The 18923-nt window shown below is 58.6% G+C and overlaps 11 protein-coding genes across 11 annotated transcripts; 5 read left to right on the top strand and 6 right to left on the bottom strand.

Annotated features, from left to right (window-relative positions):
- Positions 1-178: 178 nt before the first annotated feature.
- Positions 179-914, bottom strand: PLICBS_007961 (uncharacterized protein; the record flags this gene model as incomplete). The annotated part of the gene is made up of 3 exons (XM_065601293.1): positions 179-428; positions 599-722; positions 800-914. The coding sequence occupies 3 exons, from the start codon at positions 912-914 to the stop codon at positions 179-181; spliced, it is 489 nt and encodes a 162-aa protein (XP_065457365.1).
- A 420-nt stretch (positions 915-1334) lies between these two features.
- On the bottom strand, positions 1335-3038 carry PLICBS_007960 (uncharacterized protein; the record flags this gene model as incomplete). Its single annotated transcript, XM_065601292.1, has 4 exons — positions 1335-1934; positions 2036-2280; positions 2353-2829; positions 2942-3038. The coding sequence occupies 4 exons, from the start codon at positions 3036-3038 to the stop codon at positions 1335-1337; spliced, it is 1419 nt and encodes a 472-aa protein (XP_065457364.1).
- Positions 3039-3645: 607 nt separating this feature from the next.
- Positions 3646-4984, bottom strand: PLICBS_007959 (uncharacterized protein; the record flags this gene model as incomplete). The annotated part of the gene is made up of 2 exons (XM_065601291.1): positions 3646-4333; positions 4389-4984. 2 exons carry the CDS (start codon positions 4982-4984, stop codon positions 3646-3648), a joined length of 1284 nt encoding a protein of 427 aa, XP_065457363.1.
- Positions 4985-5080: 96 nt separating this feature from the next.
- PLICBS_007958 (uncharacterized protein) lies at positions 5081-5317 on the bottom strand (the record flags this gene model as incomplete). The annotated part of the gene is made up of 1 exon (XM_065601290.1): positions 5081-5317. One exon carries the CDS (start codon positions 5315-5317, stop codon positions 5081-5083), a length of 237 nt encoding a protein of 78 aa, XP_065457362.1.
- A 739-nt stretch (positions 5318-6056) lies between these two features.
- PLICBS_007957 (uncharacterized protein) lies at positions 6057-6869 on the bottom strand (the record flags this gene model as incomplete). Its single annotated transcript, XM_018324566.2, has 1 exon — positions 6057-6869. One exon carries the CDS (start codon positions 6867-6869, stop codon positions 6057-6059), a length of 813 nt encoding a protein of 270 aa, XP_018177745.2.
- A 2108-nt stretch (positions 6870-8977) lies between these two features.
- On the top strand, positions 8978-10015 carry PLICBS_007956 (uncharacterized protein; the record flags this gene model as incomplete). The annotated part of the gene is made up of 1 exon (XM_018324567.2): positions 8978-10015. The coding sequence occupies one exon, from the start codon at positions 8978-8980 to the stop codon at positions 10013-10015; it is 1038 nt and encodes a 345-aa protein (XP_018177746.2).
- Positions 10016-10289: 274 nt separating this feature from the next.
- On the bottom strand, positions 10290-10988 carry PLICBS_007955 (uncharacterized protein; the record flags this gene model as incomplete). The annotated part of the gene is made up of 1 exon (XM_018324568.2): positions 10290-10988. The coding sequence occupies one exon, from the start codon at positions 10986-10988 to the stop codon at positions 10290-10292; it is 699 nt and encodes a 232-aa protein (XP_018177747.2).
- Positions 10989-11657: 669 nt separating this feature from the next.
- PLICBS_007954 (uncharacterized protein) lies at positions 11658-13349 on the top strand (the record flags this gene model as incomplete). The annotated part of the gene is made up of 2 exons (XM_018324569.2): positions 11658-12282; positions 12343-13349. The coding sequence occupies 2 exons, from the start codon at positions 11658-11660 to the stop codon at positions 13347-13349; spliced, it is 1632 nt and encodes a 543-aa protein (XP_018177748.2).
- A 482-nt stretch (positions 13350-13831) lies between these two features.
- Positions 13832-14449, top strand: PLICBS_007953 (uncharacterized protein; the record flags this gene model as incomplete). The annotated part of the gene is made up of 2 exons (XM_018324570.2): positions 13832-13978; positions 14042-14449. The coding sequence occupies 2 exons, from the start codon at positions 13832-13834 to the stop codon at positions 14447-14449; spliced, it is 555 nt and encodes a 184-aa protein (XP_018177749.2).
- A 407-nt stretch (positions 14450-14856) lies between these two features.
- PLICBS_007952 (uncharacterized protein) lies at positions 14857-16271 on the top strand (the record flags this gene model as incomplete). The annotated part of the gene is made up of 3 exons (XM_018324571.2): positions 14857-15278; positions 15340-15652; positions 15732-16271. The coding sequence occupies 3 exons, from the start codon at positions 14857-14859 to the stop codon at positions 16269-16271; spliced, it is 1275 nt and encodes a 424-aa protein (XP_018177750.2).
- A 412-nt stretch (positions 16272-16683) lies between these two features.
- PLICBS_007951 (uncharacterized protein) lies at positions 16684-18118 on the top strand (the record flags this gene model as incomplete). The annotated part of the gene is made up of 3 exons (XM_065601289.1): positions 16684-16886; positions 17214-17389; positions 17442-18118. The coding sequence occupies 3 exons, from the start codon at positions 16684-16686 to the stop codon at positions 18116-18118; spliced, it is 1056 nt and encodes a 351-aa protein (XP_065457361.1).
- Between the last annotated feature and the right edge of the window lie 805 nt (positions 18119-18923).

The following is an 18923-nucleotide window of genomic DNA, read 5'->3' as shown; positions in this document are numbered from 1 at the left end:
GTGTGTATAGATTGTCTACGAGTGTGACGAATATGGTCTATTATTCTCATGCGTGTCTTCAGTCACATCATGCTGCTCCCAGCCCGTGATACTTGTAAGCGACTCTGGAGAATGGCCTTCATTCTACCGCGGTAGCCGCTCCATCAAGATGACGGACAAGACGGCACAGCACGGCACGTCATCTTCCACGACGAGCGCCTCCCTGGCCGCCCTCTGACCCCGCTTCCTCTCCCTCATCGTCATCCTCGTCCCCGTCGGTGCTGAGATCGTCGTCGTCGTCATCGCCGCCATCGCCCGAGGGCAGCGCGCGCGGGAACCAGCCGTACTCGTCAAAGTCGACCATGAGCTCACCGAGGGCGCCGCGGGTGACGGCGACGCCCTCGGCGCGGAGGGCCTCGGCCTGGTTGCGAGCGCCTTCGGGCTGGGAGCTGGGGGAGAGGGAGACGGCGGTGTGAGCGAGTGAGTGATTGTGGTCGGACGGCTGGACGGCAGAGCCAAGCCGAGCAGAGCAGATGGGACGAGGAGGGAAGGGGGTGAAAGCTGTACGTGGTGGGAATACAAGGTTGGGATAAGAGGGGAGAGGAAAGCGAGTGCTCACCGTGGGGAGATGATGCCTTTGGCGTTGATGACGCGCTGCCAGGGGACGTTGGCGTTGTTGAAGCGCGCGGACGGGTCGGCGGGGAGATGCTTCATGCAGACGCCGACCTGGCGGGGGCGCTGGGCTGTCGGTCGGCGACGATGCGAGTGTTAGCAGAGACTCCGAGCCGAACAGATTGAGGAAGTTAAAGGGAAGACGCACGCGTGCCGACGAGCTTGGCAATGTGGCCGTACGATGTGACCTTGCCGTGGGGGATCTCTTGGACGGCCGAGTAGACGGCGAAGAAGAAGGCCTGGGCCTCGTCGGAGCGGGGCATGGCTGATGGGTAGGCGAGAAGGAGGAGGATGGTGATGATGCCTCGCCTGTGTGTATTTGAATGTGAGAAATAGATCGCTGGTGGGGTGCGTCTATGCCATTGTGGCCGTGGAGTGTGAGGTGGCGATGGTGAGTGCGATGTTGGCGTTGGTGTTGAGGGGCAGCTGCTGTGAAGAGGGAGGTGTAGCCAGTGGGCGCGAGGTTCACGCTGTTGGCAGGGCGCTGTAAACTGCTAGGCTGCGCCCTGTCTTGTCCGGGCTGTCAACCCAACATTCATCCCTTCAACTACACACCGTCCACCGATCATTCACCCCCTCGCGAGTGCAACTCGACGACTCGACAAACGACGCTTGATTATACTCTTGATTCTATCATTACAATTACAGGCGAGTGCTTACAACACGTGCTGTAGTAGACATGCCTACAAGGCCACGCCCAGCACGACGGCCCCGACGCATGCCGCCGCCAGCATCGCCATCACGGAGCCCTCCACGCCCATCTTGACGCCCGCCGACGAGCCGTCCTTCTTCGCGCCATCTCCGCCAGACGTTCCATTGTTGTTGCTGTTTCCACCGGCATTGCCATCCTTGCCACCATTATCACCGCCGCCTCCCGCCTTGGCCGTCTTGGCCGTCAGCGGCGCCGCCGACTCGGGCATCAGCAGCGACACCACGGCCGACAGCGCATTCATCTCCTGCCCCGCGCCCGTGTCGTCGTCGTACGTGCCGTTGGCCCACGCGAAGCCGCACTCGGTCCCGCTCTTGCCGCCCGTGCACGTCTTGGCCGCGGCCCGCGCCGACGTCTTGAGCACGGGCGCGACCTTGGCCGCCGTGAAGGGCGCCACCTGCGCCGCCGCCGCGTACCACTGGTGCAGCAGGCCCTTGTACATCTTCATGTCGGTCGTGCACTTGCCCACCGTCTCGCACGCGGGCTCGGTCGCGATGCCGCCCGGGAAGAAGGTCTTGACGCCGTGGTCGACGAGGCCCTCGAGGCGCTTCTGCCACTTGGAGTCGCCGTCCGTCTGCGCGGCAAGACTCGTCAGCTTTTCTCCCTTGTCTGCCCTTGCCCAACAATGACCCAGTGTTTCATCCGCTCGAGGTGAAGAGGGGCCGAGCGACTTACGTAGTTGTACATGTACGCCGCGCCCATGGCGAAGACGGCGTGGACGCCCGAGAACTCATACTTGCTGATCTTCTTGCAGTCATCCTCAACATGGGCGCCGTCGTAGACAGCGTACGACTTGGAGTCGATGAGGGAGACCTTGGTCATCCAGTCCCACGTCTTGTCGGCCCAGTCGGCGTACGTCTTGTTGCCCGTGAAGCGCGCCAGCCGCGCGCCGAGGCTGAAGAGGACGCCGTTGGAGAGACCTGCGGGACGTGACACGACGAGTTAGGATCAATATGTAGAGCGACAAGGTAAGTCACCGCGGGGGGACTGACTGTTCTTGTAGTTGTAACCGTTGTTAAAGGACACAACCTGCCACCGCAGGCCGCCGCCGCACGTCTTGTCGTCGTATCGGTCGACCAGGTTGTCAAAGACGTTGCGCGACAGGTTGAGCCACTGCGCCTCGCCTGACACCGGGTTGGGGAGCCCGCGCTCCGCAGCCAGCATGGACGCCAGAGCCCAGAACCCCTGGTCGTCGTTGCCCATCTGCGCCGTCCAGTTCATCGGCATAAAGTTGGAGAGCTCGCCCTGCTGCCACAGCATCCCGTCGACGATCAGCTTGTTGTACGCCGTGTCGCCCGTCGCGTGCCAGTAGTCGATGAGGCTCGCCCACATGATGGAGCCCTGGTACCAGTAGTAGTCGCCCGCCGGGGGAGGGCCGGGCAGGATGCCGGGGATCTCGCCCGTCTGGTTGCCCTTGTAGTACTGGATGACGCCTCGGGCCAGCGTGCTGGCGGCTTGTTTCGTGGAGTCTGAAGGTGAATGACGTTTGTCAGCCAAAAGAACAGGTCTCACACCGACGGGTCGCGGCTGTTCAGAATCCGTCCCTGAGCGGCAGTCTCGTTCGAGTGGGCGCGTCCTCACCATCAGAGTCGAGCGAAAACGACCCCTTTGCCGCGGCCTGTCCCACCGTAGACAGGATCACCGCCGCGAGGGCGCTGACCGCAACCGTGCCCTTCATCTGACCGGAAAAAGTCTCGACAAAACTAAATGTAACAAAACGAATGTCGCGGCAAACGAGAGACGTCGCGGGTTTCCGATTTCGCAACAACAAGAGCGAGTGAAGGAAACGAGCGTGAGCGAACGAACGTGGGAGGACGGAAATGAGCAAAAGCCCTCGAAGGAGGAGCCGCGCTTCTCGGCAGAGCCTCTTTCTGGAAGTCGGTCGAGGCCAGGCGGCTGACGGCGCGATGGACAGGGGATCCACAATGAAGGCTGGACAATGATGACCTTGCCGTAAATCTGCTTGGGGCCGACGGTGGTTGCGCGCTTGATTGGATGGCGCTACAAGAGGATCCAGCAGGATCCGGGTTGAGCCGCATCGCGAGCCTGAGTATGGAGTGGTAGGGGGTTGCATTGACAAAAGTAGCGTTTCAATTTCGGCCATGCCCATGACAGGTGGACAGGAAACTATCTTTACTCTTCAGGTCGTGAATCGCGATTGACGAGTGACACGCGCGATGGATCTCCATTTTGCCTCTCGCGATGCAAGATCTCTCACCTGAATGTGACCAGCCCTGCTTCATGCAACAAGCAGACGCAGCAACACCAAACCGACTTCGCATTGCTTACAGCACCTGCGCGCGTCGTTCGATTCTGACCCTCATCTCCTCGAAGATACGCAGCCCCCCCTTCATCTGCCGCCTCACCGACCGCCGCTCATCCGCAAACGCAACGCGAAACAAGCGCAGGAACACGATCCCCGCCTTGAAGAGCTCCATCATGGCCAGATCCTTGCCCAGGCACGACCGCACGCCCGAGCCAAAGTTCATGTTGTACTTGAGGTACTCGACCGTCTTCCCCGGGTCCAGCCAGCGCTCCGGCCGGAAGGACTCGACGTCGTCGCCAAAGATGCTCGTGTCGCGGTGCGCGAACCACGGGCTGCACGTCACCTCTGTGCCCGCGGGGACGAAGTGGCCGTAGAGTTCCAGCCCGCCTTCGGGGACGATGCGCGGCATTGTGGTTTGCGCTTCGGGGTCGATGCGCATGCACTCCCGCAGGCAGGCGACGTAGTAGGGGCAGTGTTCCATGACTTCTGCGTGCTGCGGCATGGGCGAGAGCTTCCCGGCCTTGGTCGCGCCGTCGACCTCTGCCATTAATTTCTCATACACGTCGGGCCTCGTGAGGATGTTTTCCAGAAACGAGTTGAGCGAGCTTCCGACGGTGTTGCCGCCGGCGATGAGCGTCAGGAAAGCTTCGGCCTTGACGTACTCGATGTCGAGGGGTCTGTCGTCCGCGTCGCGGGCTGCCAAAAAGCTGGCGCGGCTGTCAGCCAAACTGAACTCTGCAAAGGGGTATTATGTCGGCATACTGGTACAAAAAGTCCTTTCTGTCATCAACCTTGCCCGCCGCAATGTCCTTGAGGCGCTGCTCCACGACTTCGTCCCGAAAGCGCAGCGCAACCCCAAACCCAGCGTTGTCCTGCGGGCTGGACACCAGATACCTGCCCAGGAACGTCGTCTTGATCCATTCAGTAAACGGCCACAGGATGGACATGAGCCCAAAGATGGGCATCCCGTCGCCCACGCACCGCACCAGACCGTAGACGTCCCTGCCCTGCTCGATGAAGCCAATCGGCGCGCCAAAGCCCACCGAAGACACGACGTCGTACGCCAAGTAGAACGCCCAAGGCACAAAGTTGAACTCCTTGTGCGCCGCAGCAAAGGTCGCGTCGATCTTGTCGATCCAGCTCTGGACCTGCTCGTCGACGAGCGGCTCCATGCGCTGCACGTTGGACAAGCTGTATGGCACGGCGATGATCTTGCGGGCGCGCGCGTGGACGCTTGCCTCGCGCATGTTGAAGAGTGACTCCACCTTGCCCCAGCTGCCGGTGATGTAGAAGCTCGACTTGCTGGCGCGGCGGCTGTAGATGGTGGGGATGGACTTTGCGTCATGGACGAAGAGCATTGTCGGGGTGATGCGAACTACGGGGCCTATACGTCGTCGCCGACGGCTTTCTTGTTAGCGTTTCCTGCTCGCCGCCATCGCCGCCATTGTAACTGGCTATGTGGAGAGGGAATGAGACGTGCCGTATTCTTCATGGAGCTTGCCAAACGTCTCCAGCTCGTCCCCGATGAGGTTGTGGTAGGCGAGCCATAGCCTGGTCACGCCCGCCCAGAACGGGCCCGGGAACTTGGCGAGTGGGTGGAAGAAGTGGTAGTGCACGACTTGGTAGACGAGAGTGCATGCGACATAAAGTACGGCGAGGTAGCAGAGGTTCTCAAGGCTTGCCCACGCCATGGCAGATGATCGGGCGAGGACAATGCCATCCTTCAAACTCCAGTCCCATTTCGCGGGGATGGTGGCTGTTTATCGGTAGGGGCAAACTTGGTAACACAGCCTGGCGACGGGAGGACTCTGGGCTCGACTCACGACCAGTCGCCTGCGCAGGGTGGTCTGGTAGTTGTGGCTTTGTCCTACGGTGACCAGCGCAGCTACTGGCTCATGATGCAGCCATGAAGCCCGTCGCCGGGATGAGCTGCGGCTGAGACGTCCAAAAGAGCAGTGCTTTGGATGCATGGCTCTTCAGGCTGGCGACCAAATGTTTGGGCCGCGAGTCGCGTCGTATGTCAATACGCATTTATCCATGCAGCCGTGTGTCGGGAAGGACTCGAGCAGGCGCGTCTACACCATACACGGAGTAGTCGAAAGGGGACATCCGGATCGCATTCGCCTTGAGTTGCGTCTCCTTGGTGCCCAAGTTGACTCGTGGATGGTAGCACAAGGTGAAGGCAGTTTCGGTAGACTGCCGCCTCGAGGCTTGACTCTTCACGGTGACGCGAAGGGGCACATGCAGCAATCGTGTTCAATCTATCCAAGCCCCAGGCCGGCACGAGCCTCTGTAGCAGCTCACCGGCAGCGATGGCCGATGCTTGAGTACCTGTTCTTTATGGCGTCTATCTAATGTTGTAGTATACTTCGTAACGTAGGAGGCCAGTCTTACACTCTAAATCTGCCCATGCAACCGTGAACTCTCCCCTCAGATGGCGCCCGTCTCTCGCGCAACCTCCATCAGAACATCAACCACGGCCTTCACGTCATGCGACTTGATGGGCAGCCGATGGTCACCCTGCCACTCGACCAGCCGCGTCGTGCCCTCGGCGCAGTACGTCTCGAGCAGCCTGCGGTGCCGTTCCAGGCCCGGGTCCAGCACACCGTGGACATGCACCGTCGGAATCGTGTGCAGCGCGTGCTCCCCATCGCTCGACTCGGGCCATTCCTCGAGGTTGAGTTGCGGCCGCTCCGCGTCGACGGCGAAGCGCGGGATGGGCGCCCGCACGCGCGGATCTAGCGACACCGTCGGCGGGCTGCCCGCTACGAGGACCCCGAACTTGAAGTCTGCGCCGAGCAGCGGGGGCCGCGTTGTTTCCGCCGTCGTCTTGCTATCCTCGTCGCGCAGCCTCTCCTGTGACCAGAGCAGGCTCGCTGCCATCTTGGCCCCCTGCGAGAAGCCCAACACGGCCACCCACGGTCCGGTACCGCCCTTGTCGGCGTCCATCGCTACCCGACACGCGGCAGCGATCTTGGCCGCAGATTCGTCCGCCGTGACCTCGGGGTCGTCGCTCCTGCAGCGCTGCCAGCTCTTGAAGGGCCTGCATTCGCCGTAGACGCTGATGATGGCCGGGTGCGGGTCCGAGGCGAAGGGTCCGTCCGCAAAGACAAGGCGGAAGTGCGGCTTGAGGGCGGCAATTATGGCGCGACACTGTAGCCGGAAGACGAGGCCGTTGGTGCCGCCGCCGTGGAGGCAGAGGATCCGCGGGAGGGACGGGTCGGACGGTGTGCCGCGCGTCATGGTTGGGGTTTGGCGTGCCTGTGTTGCGGATGGCGGATGGGAAGTAGGCACATCAATCATGGACTGGGGAGTTGGGTCAAGTACGCGACGGCGGTTGTCAGTTGTAACTTTGTCACAGGTGCGGGATGAGAGATAAGACGGCATGCAGCTCCGTGCCACAGCGGCGCGGGGGCTGAGGTGGCTCTCGGATTCCTACGCAGCTTTGTGCATGTAACATTGCAGCTCGCTTACTCCGACGCGGCCCCAGGCTGAGCCCTTCCACTACAGTGGCCATTCAAGTCGCTCTCTCTGCCCGAGAATCATTCTCTGTCGCCAGGCCCGCAGAACGGGCAGGCGGCTCATTGACAAACTGTTACCGAAGAAGCGTCGCTCCAGTTGCAATAGTTGTGAGTTTTAGTGCACTGCACGCATGTGTCTCAAGATTAACATGCTCCAAATACGTGAAGGCTTTACTCAGGGTCGAAGGACCGGACACTTATAAGGCGTATGGGGGAAAGATCGGCTTCTCACCTTGTGAAGGGAGTGGCACTTGGTGTTTTTCATGACCCCATTGTGACTGAAGTGGCAGCGAGCGCTATATTGATTACATTTCTGCGACAGTAGGCATTTAGTATTTAGTTTATAAAGCCACAGCGACCGTAGGTCAATGTCACATGTAAAAAGACCATGGACAATCGTCTGAAGTGAACGAACGGCAACTTCTTCACTTACGCCTTCGTAAACACGAGCAAAGGCGACAGTGGCTGCGGCGAGGCCCGTGAGAAGAAACGAAGTCTTCATAATGGCGAAATCTATAGACTTCCTTTCTGGCAGGCTGCGCGAAACCAGACGTGGACTCGACTGCGATCAGAATTGTGAATGAGGATCAGTACCGTCAACAGCGGTGTACGGCCTTTATAACTCAAGGCCAGCATCGCTATCCTCACAGCCCGCATCAAACGTCCCGAGTTCCTCCCATAGTGGCTCACATCTTGATGCATGTGGTCGACATAGGATGTCGAAGTGCATCTGCTTTCCCAGAAGGGAATGAACAGGAGGGAAACCGTCGTACTTCGATTGCCATGGCAGTGTATCTGGAACACTGCCAAATTAGACTTCAAGTGCTAGGTAGGCTAGTGTATCTGGTTGGAGCAGTCTCTCACCCGCCCCGGACTTCAGTACACAGCAATGATAAATGTATACAGCAGGCATACGGGGCTGATACCTTCCAAGCTCCCAATGAAAGCAAACTGGAACGACATGCCGACATCAGACGTCTCGGCTGATACCATATAGTGGCAGGTGTGCTATTGTGGGCTCGGGAATTGCTTCAACGTTGGGTGGGGGTCGTGGTCTTCTCTCCAGTTTGCATGCGATCAAGACTTGAGAGCCTGAACCGTGGCAAAGGCGCCAACCCGTTCGTCCGTTTTGTCCATCCGTTTGCCCGTCTATAGGATTTGTCTCTCGTCGCGTTTCACTCAGGGTGGATGTCGTTGCAACGCGTAGCGACCTTCGTCGCGGTGTGAATCGTCTGACTGATGTATGTAGCAGCCCAGGGTGACATGTACGGACACCCAAGAACTTGCCAGGTTTCGAGAAAGCCAAGAGCACCGCGTACAGTGGAACATCAAAATAGGAGCTGTTTCTCAGCCAACTCGGTCTGTGTATCGTGTGTTGACCCGGGGCCAAGTCCACGCGGACGGACTGCATGTGGTCGGACGGTCTCTGGCAAGTCCCTGCGAGCGAGTGCTCTGTTGGACGAGAGGGTCAAAATGGCAGCCCAACATGAGATTTCGCAGCCATACCACGTCGTGCTGGTGAAGCTGAGTGGCTGGAGGCAGGAAGTGCAGCGGCGAAGGTGCATTGGGCAGTGGTGTGATATTGAACCCAGGATGCAACCTTGCTCTGACCGAACAACAGGCAGCCAACGGCTGACATGAATACTGGACTTTGTTACTCCGCTTCCGATTTGAACCTGTACCTATAAATGCCAAGGAAGTCGAGAGCATTCATCATATATGCAAGCTTACTTCTGAGCCTGCCTGCTGGCACTACGACCGTCTACGCCGTCACATGCAGCAACATTGCTTTCCACTACCTCCATGTCACTCGCCTGCCGAATTGACGCCATGGAAACGCCTGTCACTGCAATGACACCAGAAGAAGAAGTGGAAGCACTTCAGAACTTTCAGGCTTCCACGGAGGCTCGCAATGCACAGATCGACCAAGAAGCCAAGACTGGCGACGAGCATACCCTCGATGTGACTGTGCATACTCATATCCCTGTCCTTACCTTTCGTTACATCAACACCACAATTCCTCTGGTCGTCATCGAAGCCGAAATCCATTACCTCTGGTACACTGTCATCCAGAGGGCCAAATACTGGAAAGCGGCAAAGGCGAAACAAGACACTCTCGTGCGGTATCTATTGCATGCCAAGTCAAAAGGAACCCTCACGCGGCCTCGAGAAACTATTAAAGAGGACGGCGACGACAATCTCGACCATCAACATGGCAGGCTAGAGGTCGTACCCTGCTCTGACGGCGGCAAATTCTGGTCTGACTTGCCACTATTCGGCCAGGATTTGGTAGCCGAGTGGACAAATCGGTACTATCAGAGCGACTATGATGACGATCTGCGCTCTAACCTGGCCGCGTTTGTCGGGCGCCTTGTCTCGGTTGGCATCTACAATGGGCCTGCAGCTTGCGTTCTCTCACTATTTTCCGAGACACTCGAGAGGCCTCGACCCTTGGTGTCGGCGCCCGCCGCAGATGTAGTGAAAGGCGCCAACGACGCCGAGGCAGGCACAGGCTTGTCAATTGAGAATCTGATCCATGCACTTCGGCAGATGCTGATATATGGGGAAGGAAGCATTATTGTCTTGAGCAATGATTCCGTTGGCGTTGCAGATGGCAACGTACCGCCGGACTCTTCGGGCCTGGGCGAGTTGGCGATACAGTCACGTCTCTCCTCCCCGGGATTCAATCCGGATCGGTGGCGCTTCTGGATTCAGAGGCTCGAGGAGCTAGCGCAGTGCGAGGATGAAGCGGTCGCAGGTAGTGCAAGAGTCTGTGTCAATTGCATGAGATATGCGTCGGAGGCTATCTACGGGCCGCTGGCAGGAAAGCCCAACTGGGAGGCAGAGTCGGAGACGGGTTCTTCCTAGCAGGATATGCAACGAAGAGAGTAAGATATGAGGTAGTTTACAGTTACGTGACCCTAATAAGCCTGGCCAATTCTTCCATGCGCGTCCAAAAACAGGCTGGAAGGTGGTGGTTGCGCGCGTTGCCGGCTCGGAGTTTCACAAGATGTCGAACCGAGTGGCCGTGGCCGCTGTCATGGAGGTCGCGCGTCATCCGTTTCGGTGGGCGACATCAAAGCCTCCCATTCCCCGCCATGCATCATCAAGGTTCAATTGTATTCTTACAGAGTGCCCATAGCTATTTATGGGCGGCCATCATTGCAGCAGCCTTAGCATGAAGCCGTAGCGTGTCAAACATGGGAATCTCCGGTCGATCGGCCTGCGACACCAACAACGGGATCTCGGTGCACCCTAGTATGACGCCCTGGGCCCCGCGAGCCACCAAGTCGTCAATGATTTCCAGATACGCCTTGCGAGAAGCTTCCGTGAACTGCCCATACGAGATCTCGCCAAAAATTACACCATCAATCAGGTCCTGCTGCTTTTCAGTCGGCACGGTAATGACGAGCCCGTATCGAGCCGAGAACAGTTCAGGCAGGTATGGGGACGACATGGTTGCCTTTGTTCCCAGGAGCGCGACATTTTTCAGGCCTTTCTCCTGTATGGCCTTGCCGGTGGGCTCGGCAATGTGCAGCAGGGGTATGTTAATCCCCGCCATGAACTTGTCCGCCACTCGGTGCCAGGTGTTGGAGACGCAGATGATGAAGTCTGCGCCGGCGCGCTCCAGGCTCAGAGCCTTGCCACGGAGGTACGCTGCTCCCTCGTCCCAGAGCTGGTTGTTGACGTAGTGAGCGCTCCACGCAAGGTCCATGGAGTTGATGATGATTTCGCCCGTGTGTAGGCCGCCGAGCGCCTGTCGAACATGCTCGTTGATGAGCTTGTAGTACTCGACGGTGGCTATGTCGGTGCTTCCACCGATGATGCCAATGGTCTTCATGCTGCCGATTCGCTCCGGGGGAGCCACGAAAATGTCGAGTACGATGCGCGATACCGTGGTTGCTGGATCACGGGGGAGTGGCGGGAATTCGCTCTTCGGGACTCGGTGCGTCGGGTCTGCGGCTGCGCCGAAACAGCGAAGCTCCACTGTGTGCCAACGCCCAGCTCTGTGAAAGACGAGTCCGCCACAGTGACGACGGCTGCTGCGTGTTGGGTGAGCTCGGGCGGTGCAATTGCGCAACAGAGAGATGCGGGAGCCTGAGCCACGACCATTGAGCCTCGCTGCCCGTCGAGGCACTGCTACTTCCGCGCTGCAACTCCCAACACCCCGCTGGAGCCAGGCCCGGACAGGTAGAGCGGAGCGGGGACATGGAGGCTGTGCGGTGGCATCATGGCCGGGCTCAAGGAGCGCATCAGCGTCAGCCACAGGGGGGATGACATCAAGCTCCACGCGGCCCACTGAGAGCTCCTGGAGCTTGTTGTTGGTGGCCTCGGATGATATCACTGTCGCAATGCGAAACTTGATATTTACATCCCGTTGATCCTTGGAGCTTGCGTTGTTGCTCCAGTCAACTAAATTACTTCTACACCGTCAACGCTTTATCTCGCCTTTCCCCCGTCCCTTCAGTTCCGTTTCAAGCGACGACCCAACTCTCGTACATCTCACAGCATGTCGAATCCCGAGAAGTCCCAGGAGGGATACCAGCAGCTGGGCCACTACCAGCAGGGCGACTTTCCGCCTCCCCCGCCTGGCCCTCCGCCCGCTCAATCGCAGTATCCTGAGCAGCATCAGTACGCGCAACCGCCGCAGTACGACCAGCAGCAGCAGCAGCAGCAGCAGCATCAACACCAAGAGCAGCCGCCTCATTATCCCCCGCCACCCGGGCAGGCAGAGCAACAGTTCCCGCCCCCTCCCCAGCAGCCGCACGACCAGCAGCAGCAGCAACAACAGCAACAACAGTACGCGATCCCGGCGTACAACCCCGCAGCGCCCACCTTTGCCCCTCCTCCCACGGAGGCATCCGGCGCACTTCCATCTGAGCCGGTCGCCAGTGCCACCGCCCCCGTGTCGTCGCAACACCAACCCGCGCCCACGTACGAGCACGAGCAACAGCAGGCGCAGCAGCATGGACACGTCAAAAAGTCGGGCTGGAGCGAGCGCTTCTCGCACCTCGGCGCAAAGGCGGCCGCGCCCATAAACAGCCTGGCGCACAAGTTGGGCAGCCAGAGCTTCCTCCCTGAGCCCCTGGACAAGGAGTGCGACAAGGCAGCGGCCATTCTCAGGGCATTCTGCAGTAAGCACATTGAAGCTGTAACTCAGCTGCTTGCATGTATAGATGCTGACCATCTTGCAGAAAAGGGCGTGTACGCAGACCCCGGCGCCGGACAGCCTCCCACCTCAACCAACGCCAATGCGACCGAGTCGACGGGCGGCGTCATCGACCCGACAAAAGAGAAGCCCAAGAACCGCGTGCTCGTGACAATTCCGCCCAAGGTCATCTCACGCGCCGTGGGCCTCGCCATCTTCACCACCCTGCGCGCCGGGTTCCAGTTCTCTGGTGCGACTGGCTCCGGCATCTTGATCGCGCGGCTGCCGGACGGCTCGTGGGGGCCGCCCTCGGGCATCCAGGTCCACTCTGTTGGCGGCGGGTTCCAGATCGGCCTCGACATCTACGACTGCGTCTGTGTCATAAACAGCAAGGAGGCGCTCGCGGCTTTCACCAACACGAGGGTGAGCCTGGGGAGCGATCTGACTGTCGTGGCTGGGCCGTACGGAGCGGGCGGCGCGGTTGACTTTGGAGCGTCTGTGGATGACAAGAGTAAGAAGGATGCTGCTGGTACGCCGACAGATGCCTCGACTGCGCCGGGTCAGCAGCAGACGCCCGCTGCTCAGACACAGACGACGCTTCAGCCGGGCGAGGATCCCAAGAAGAGCCATCGCCGGAGCCTGAGCGCCAGCGCCTTCAAGCCCGTCTTCTCGTACGTCAAGTCGCGTGGCTTCTACGCGGGCATCCAGGTGGACGGCACCGTCGTCGTCGAGCGCAAGGACGCCAACGCCGCATTTTACGGCGCGCACGCCTCCGTCGACCAGATCCTCAAGGGCCAGGTCCCGCAGCTGAACCCACAGGGCTCGGCTGCCAGCCTGACCACCTGGCCGGCCGGTGCGAAGACCCTTCTGGAGACCCTCAAGGGCGCGGAGGCGGGTGCTCTGGCTGGCACGACGACACCTCCGGTGGCTGGCGAAAGCGCCCACGCTGGTGTGCCGCCCGCTGCAGGCTCTGTTGGGCTGGGAGGAGCACCGCCGGTGTATCAAGATGATGGGAAGCAGCATCCGGGTGTCGGGGATGTCAAGTATGCTTGAGCGAGGGGTCGCCAGTGATACAGGTTGCTTGCGGGAAGGGTGTCCATGTTGAGAGGCTTCACGTGTGCTTTGCGAAATGTTTGGACAAGAGCGATTGAGCGTCCGGCAAGTTTGGTCTATAGCTACGAGTTTTGAGCGAATGAATAGTCAAGTAATTACGTTGATTGCTTCTGCGAATTGCACGGTCATGCATTAATCGGGAGCCGTTCACCCGGCAAGTCTTACACGACCTCTGTGGAAACATACACGAGCAACAGAGAAACGCAGCTCTTCCCAAGCAAGAGTCTAGAGAAGAGCCCCAAGATGGAAATAAAAGGCAAATTGGCGTCGATCAGCAGCTCATTAAACATTCACTTTGTCAGCCGCGTCGCGCCCTTGTCGCGGGAGGGAAGCTGACCTGTAAGCCCGCCGGCATTATCCCGCCGAACCCATTCACCCCAAAACTCCCATCCGTGAACTCCGGACGGATCGCGAGAACAACAATGAGCGACTCAAAAGACAGGATGACCGATAGAAAGGTAGCCGCAAGTAGCAACAAGAGCCGCGACAACGGTATCCTATACAATGGCACAGCAGAGCAAAAGATCGACGCCTGGCTGCACACCATTGCTCAGGACTCGCAGGGCAAGGTGAGCAGCGTCGCCCAGCTTCCCCGTACCGTGAATTGTGCTGTATTGACGACCTCGTTACAGAACTGGATGAGCGACTGGGTTCCTCTCCTTCGAGTCCGTTCCGTCCGGCCAAACGACCCGCGCCCCGGCGTCACCTTTGCCTTTACCGTCCAGCACGAGCACTGCAACAACATGGGTAGCATGCACGGCGGCTGCACCGCCAGCATCTTCGACGTGTGCACCACGCTGCCCGTCGCGTTTGCTATGGCCCCGGGCTCGTGGGAGATGCTCGGCGTCACGCGCACGCTTAACGTCAGCTACATGCTCCCCGTCTTTGTTGGCGACGAGGTCCTCATTGAGTGCGAGATCCTACAGATTGGCAAGAAGCTTGCTGCCCTGAGGGGCGTGATGAGGCGGATGGGGGACAATGCGATTGTCGCGACGTGCGAGCATGGAAAGTTTGACGCTGGCGTCAAGTCGAGAGCCTAGATCAATGAAACTAGGGATACGCAGACGATTACATGTTGGATCTACGGCGACGTTCATATCGCCGCGACTTCTGCACGATTGGGACGTCTTTTCGTGTGACTGACTGCCTACAGCTCTGCCTTGCGGCCATTGAAGTGAAGCTAACAAGCCCATGGATCGCCCCCAACCTTTCGCTGCAGTTCAGCACCAACATGAAAGAATGGCTGCATAGAATGAGGCGTACATGCATGCACGGCGCACACACAGCCTCTGGCACTCGTCCTCAATGCCACCTTGCTGCCCCGCAAGGCCGGTGTTGCTCATCGCCTCTGCTCGCCGCTTCCTTCATCACGCCAGCAAACGGTCCCCGAATCTTGACATCTTGACAGTCTCCAACGCTTGGGCCGCGCTGGGCCTTGGCTGTCGACATGTCTTTTGGCTACTCCGTCGGCGATGTCATTACCGGCGCCAACCTCACGTACAAGCTCATACGGATCATGGCCGGCACAAAGGGCGCGTCGGACGAGTACCTCGAGGCACTGTCCGAGCTGTCAGCAATGCAACAAGCCTTCCTGCAAGTTGATCAGATCCGCGCGCACAAAGTACTGCCGCCAGCAACGGTCAATGCATTCTCCTTCATCGTCGCATCCTCAATAGACCTCATCGCCAGCTTTCTCGAAAAGAGCAAGGGGTACCAGCGCCGTCTCGACAATCCCAAAGACTCAGCTTTCCAAAGTTCTTGGTACAAGGTGGGATGGACGCTCTACAAGTCTCACGAGCTTCGCCAGCTGCGCGATGCGCTGCACACGAGACTGGCTTCAATCCAGATGCTCCTGTCCGCCTCGCCTTAGTATGCCACTCTTGCTTGCGTTGTATTTGCCCGATGGACAGTTGCATTGACACGCACGCAGCTGCACGCCCCTGCCGTCATCGCTCGCCCAATATCGGGTAGAGGATCAAGGCGCTGGCCCTTCTTCTACGACTACATCGACTGCGATACCCAGTGTCGAAGCGGAGAGCGTCGATGGCGAGCGCGCATCCGTGACAGGGGCCGAAGGGAACAACCGTCACCGTGACCAGTCAATAAAGACAGAAGTCGGCCCTGCGTCCCAGGATCCAAAGAGAAAGAACTTGAACACGAACAACGATCGCCACTTTATCCACTTCAAGGACGCAGTTGGGAGAAAGTTCACGTTCCCGTGGGAATATTGCAGAACCTGGGCTGTGAGTATCTTCACTTGCCGCTACATTTCACCACGACGCAGAACCCATTGACTGACCCAACGTTGCTGCGACACCGTAGGGTATGGAGGACCTAATCAAGCAAGCCTTCATGCACGTCGATGTTTTAGGGCCTCATGTCCATCAAGGTCATTATGACCTGATGGTAGATGGAACAATCATCCTGCCAACGCTTTGGGAGAAGGTGATGGAGCCGGACTCGGACGTTGTCATGACGATGTGGCCCATTGAGCAGAAGAGGCCCCCGAAGGCCGGGCTAAAACCGCCATCTCTTCCCGCATGGTTCTCTGGCGGTTCGAGAGCAGACCGCAGTAAGAAAGAGCGGAGCCGGGCGGGCGTGCCGGCGGCGATAGAGGTCCCTGCAAGACCCATGGGAGCGCGCTGGCCAGACGGAAAGAAGAAGAGCAGCACGAGGCGTCGCAGCACGATCAGCTCCGAAAATGACATAGACACGGACCCTGATACTGCTACAACAAGCGACTGGGCCGACGACGAACCGGTCACTGGCGAGGTGAATCCTTTCGCGGCTACCGTTGAAGACTGCGAGTCGGTTGATGAGCCTGAGGGAAAGCAGTTGGACCATGAGCGAGTAGGTGAATAGATCGTGAATGATGGTACACGCGGAAAGAGAACCACTCCGCGCGCGGCGATTGAGGATGCGACCGTTCACGGGCCCTGGCCAGCGACGCTTAGGTCCTGGGATCCAGCACATCGTCGCTCACGTCAGCCTTGGTCGAATTGTTCCCAAAAGGGCCTGCGTTTGCCAAGAGGTGCGATAGAGTTATCCATAAAGCCAATATGGCACGGAAATGCCAGTGCTGCTCTCTACGTCTCTAGGAGGCCGGGGGTAGGGAGCACTCAGACTTCCCTGCCCTCCACGATCAAATCTTGGAGTTTTAGTCTGACTCCATAACGTCTGATCGGGGTCACAGGCAGAGGCGTCGAACAATCAGCCCTCTCCGCCCGCCGGCCATCGGGCTGACAGCACGAGGCCGCTGAAGCCAAATCGGGGCATGTTCTGGCTGAATTGCCGCCGGCTGGCAGAGCTCGCCTGCGAATCATGGGGAGACTGGAATGCGCGGGTGGCCGGCAAGGTGGAGATCAGCCGGAGCTTGAACTGTGGGGAGGGCGCCGGAACAGCTGACGACGAACCGGAAGCTCGGAGCACGAACAAGCTCAGCCATGAAGCTGGCGCTCCGTCGCTCCCCTCACGATGGTGAGTGCGCATGACGCAAGTGCGGCAGCTTGGCGGTTGAGGAGCTGTGGTTAAACTCGTGCTGCTCGTCGTCAAGATGTAGCGACGCGTCCTTTCGACTTTCAACACCCTCATTCAACATCTCGTTGTGCTATTTTTTTCTTCTCCGTCTCGGCAACGATCCATCGTGAATGCGGCTTTCAACATGTCCATTCGAGCTGGACTGGCACGCGTCCAGCCTAGAAGCGTTAACCTGGGAGCTGGCGTGAGACTCTGCGGTCAGACACTCTGCAACCCCGCTCGTTCAAACACCATCCGACCGTCGCTTCCCGCGACCGCCATCGGTAGTCTTCGCGTCGCGGACACTCAGCGGCGCTTTCTCAATGGGCTTCCTAAGCACGCTGAAGTGGGCAACAAGCGGTTCGCCGACTTTGACCTGGCCGGTAGAACATTTGTCGTGACCGGCGGCGCGAGAGGTCTTGGCCTTGCGCTGGCAGAGTCACTTGTGGAAGCAGGAGGGAAAGGTAACTTGTCGACGATGCTCTTCGGCACCCACATTTACTAACGGGTGTATAGTGTACTGCCTCGACAGACTGGAGCGTCCAGACGCCGATTGGCATCAGGCGCAGAGTCGGGTAGTCCCCGAATGGGGCGGCTCCTTGGAGTATCGCCAGATAGATGTCCGCTGCACGGAGAACCTCAACAATGTCATCGAGTCCATAGCAGACGAGAACAACGGTCTCCACGGTCTCATCGCGGCTGCGGGGATCCAGCAGGTGACTCCAGCGGTGGAGTACACGATAGAAGATGCCCGCAAGATGATGGACGTTAACTTCACGGGCGTGTTCATGACGGCAACGGCGACCGCCCGCGCCATGTTCAAGCACAAGAGCCGCGGCAGCATGTGCCTCATAGCGAGCATGTCCGGGCTCGTCGCCAACAAGGGCCTCATATGCCCCGTCTACAACTCCTCCAAAGCGGCGCTGATCCAGCTGGCCCGCAACCTGGCCATGGAGTGGAGCCCCAACATCCGCGTCAACTGCCTCAGCCCAGGCCACACGCTGACGCCCATGGTGCTCAAGAATTTTGAAGAGGATCCGGGGCTGCGGGACAAGTGGTGCAGCGAGAACATGATGGGTCGTCTCGCCGAGACTAGTGAGTACAAGGGCGCTGCGCTATTCCTGCTGAGCAACGCGAGTAGCTTCATGACGGGAGGAAATTTGGTCATAGACGGCGGGCATACGGCATGGTGATGTACACCTGGAAGGTGCTTGATGGTCGAGCTATTTGATGAAGGCCGGGGTTCCTTCTTTGCTTGTCGGTGTTCAGCGCTTTGCTGTATGTACGGCTGAGGCATGTATACGTAGCGAGTGGCCTGCGGAGAAAATGAACCGAAACATGCTATCCAAGCTCTGCCGTCTCGACTTAATTTCAAGGCTTACATGTATAGTGGGAAACAAAGGAGCGGCGAAGCTGCCATGGAGTTGATGGAGCATCGAATGCTCCACTCCAAATCCCGGCAATGTGACATCGAGGATCGCGTCACGCCGTGGGTGCAAGCTTGGTTCCCCGGGCAGATAGACTCCATGGAAGCATTGAGGAGCAACTGGCTTTGTCTTCCCGATCCGAGCGTGCAACTCACTATTGGGCGACGGACCCGCTGCTCCAAGACTGGACCCAGCACCATGCAGGACGCTGTCTGGCTAGGGCTCGACTCGACTCACCTGAGCTATGTCCAGCGACCGCATAAAACAGACTTCGTGGTTTCTGAAATACGAAAACACTTTACGGTCGTGGTTTAGTTAGAGAGGGGCCGACATCAACTAAGTATTCTGCCCAGATTTTCACTGCTGACCTCGAGTGGAAGAATGTTACGCCTTAGTGAGTCTAATAATAGTGTATTTAAGGATGGTTTTTCTTCGATTAACTAGTAGCGACGGTTACTATAGTAATTTTTATGCTACGAAAAATTAAATTAATAAAGTCTATAGATTAACCGGGATATCTTTATTAGTGCCGCTAAGCTACTTATATTATAAAAGGGCATACTTACCCCCC

The sequence above is a fragment of the Purpureocillium lilacinum genome (assembly GCF_023168085.1).
Source record: "Purpureocillium lilacinum CBS 284.36 DNA, scaffold_6, whole genome shotgun sequence".
Taxonomy (NCBI): Eukaryota; Fungi; Ascomycota; class Sordariomycetes; order Hypocreales; family Ophiocordycipitaceae; genus Purpureocillium; species Purpureocillium lilacinum.
Note: the sequence above shows the minus strand (reverse complement) of the source record. Positions and strands in the feature narration are given on the sequence as shown.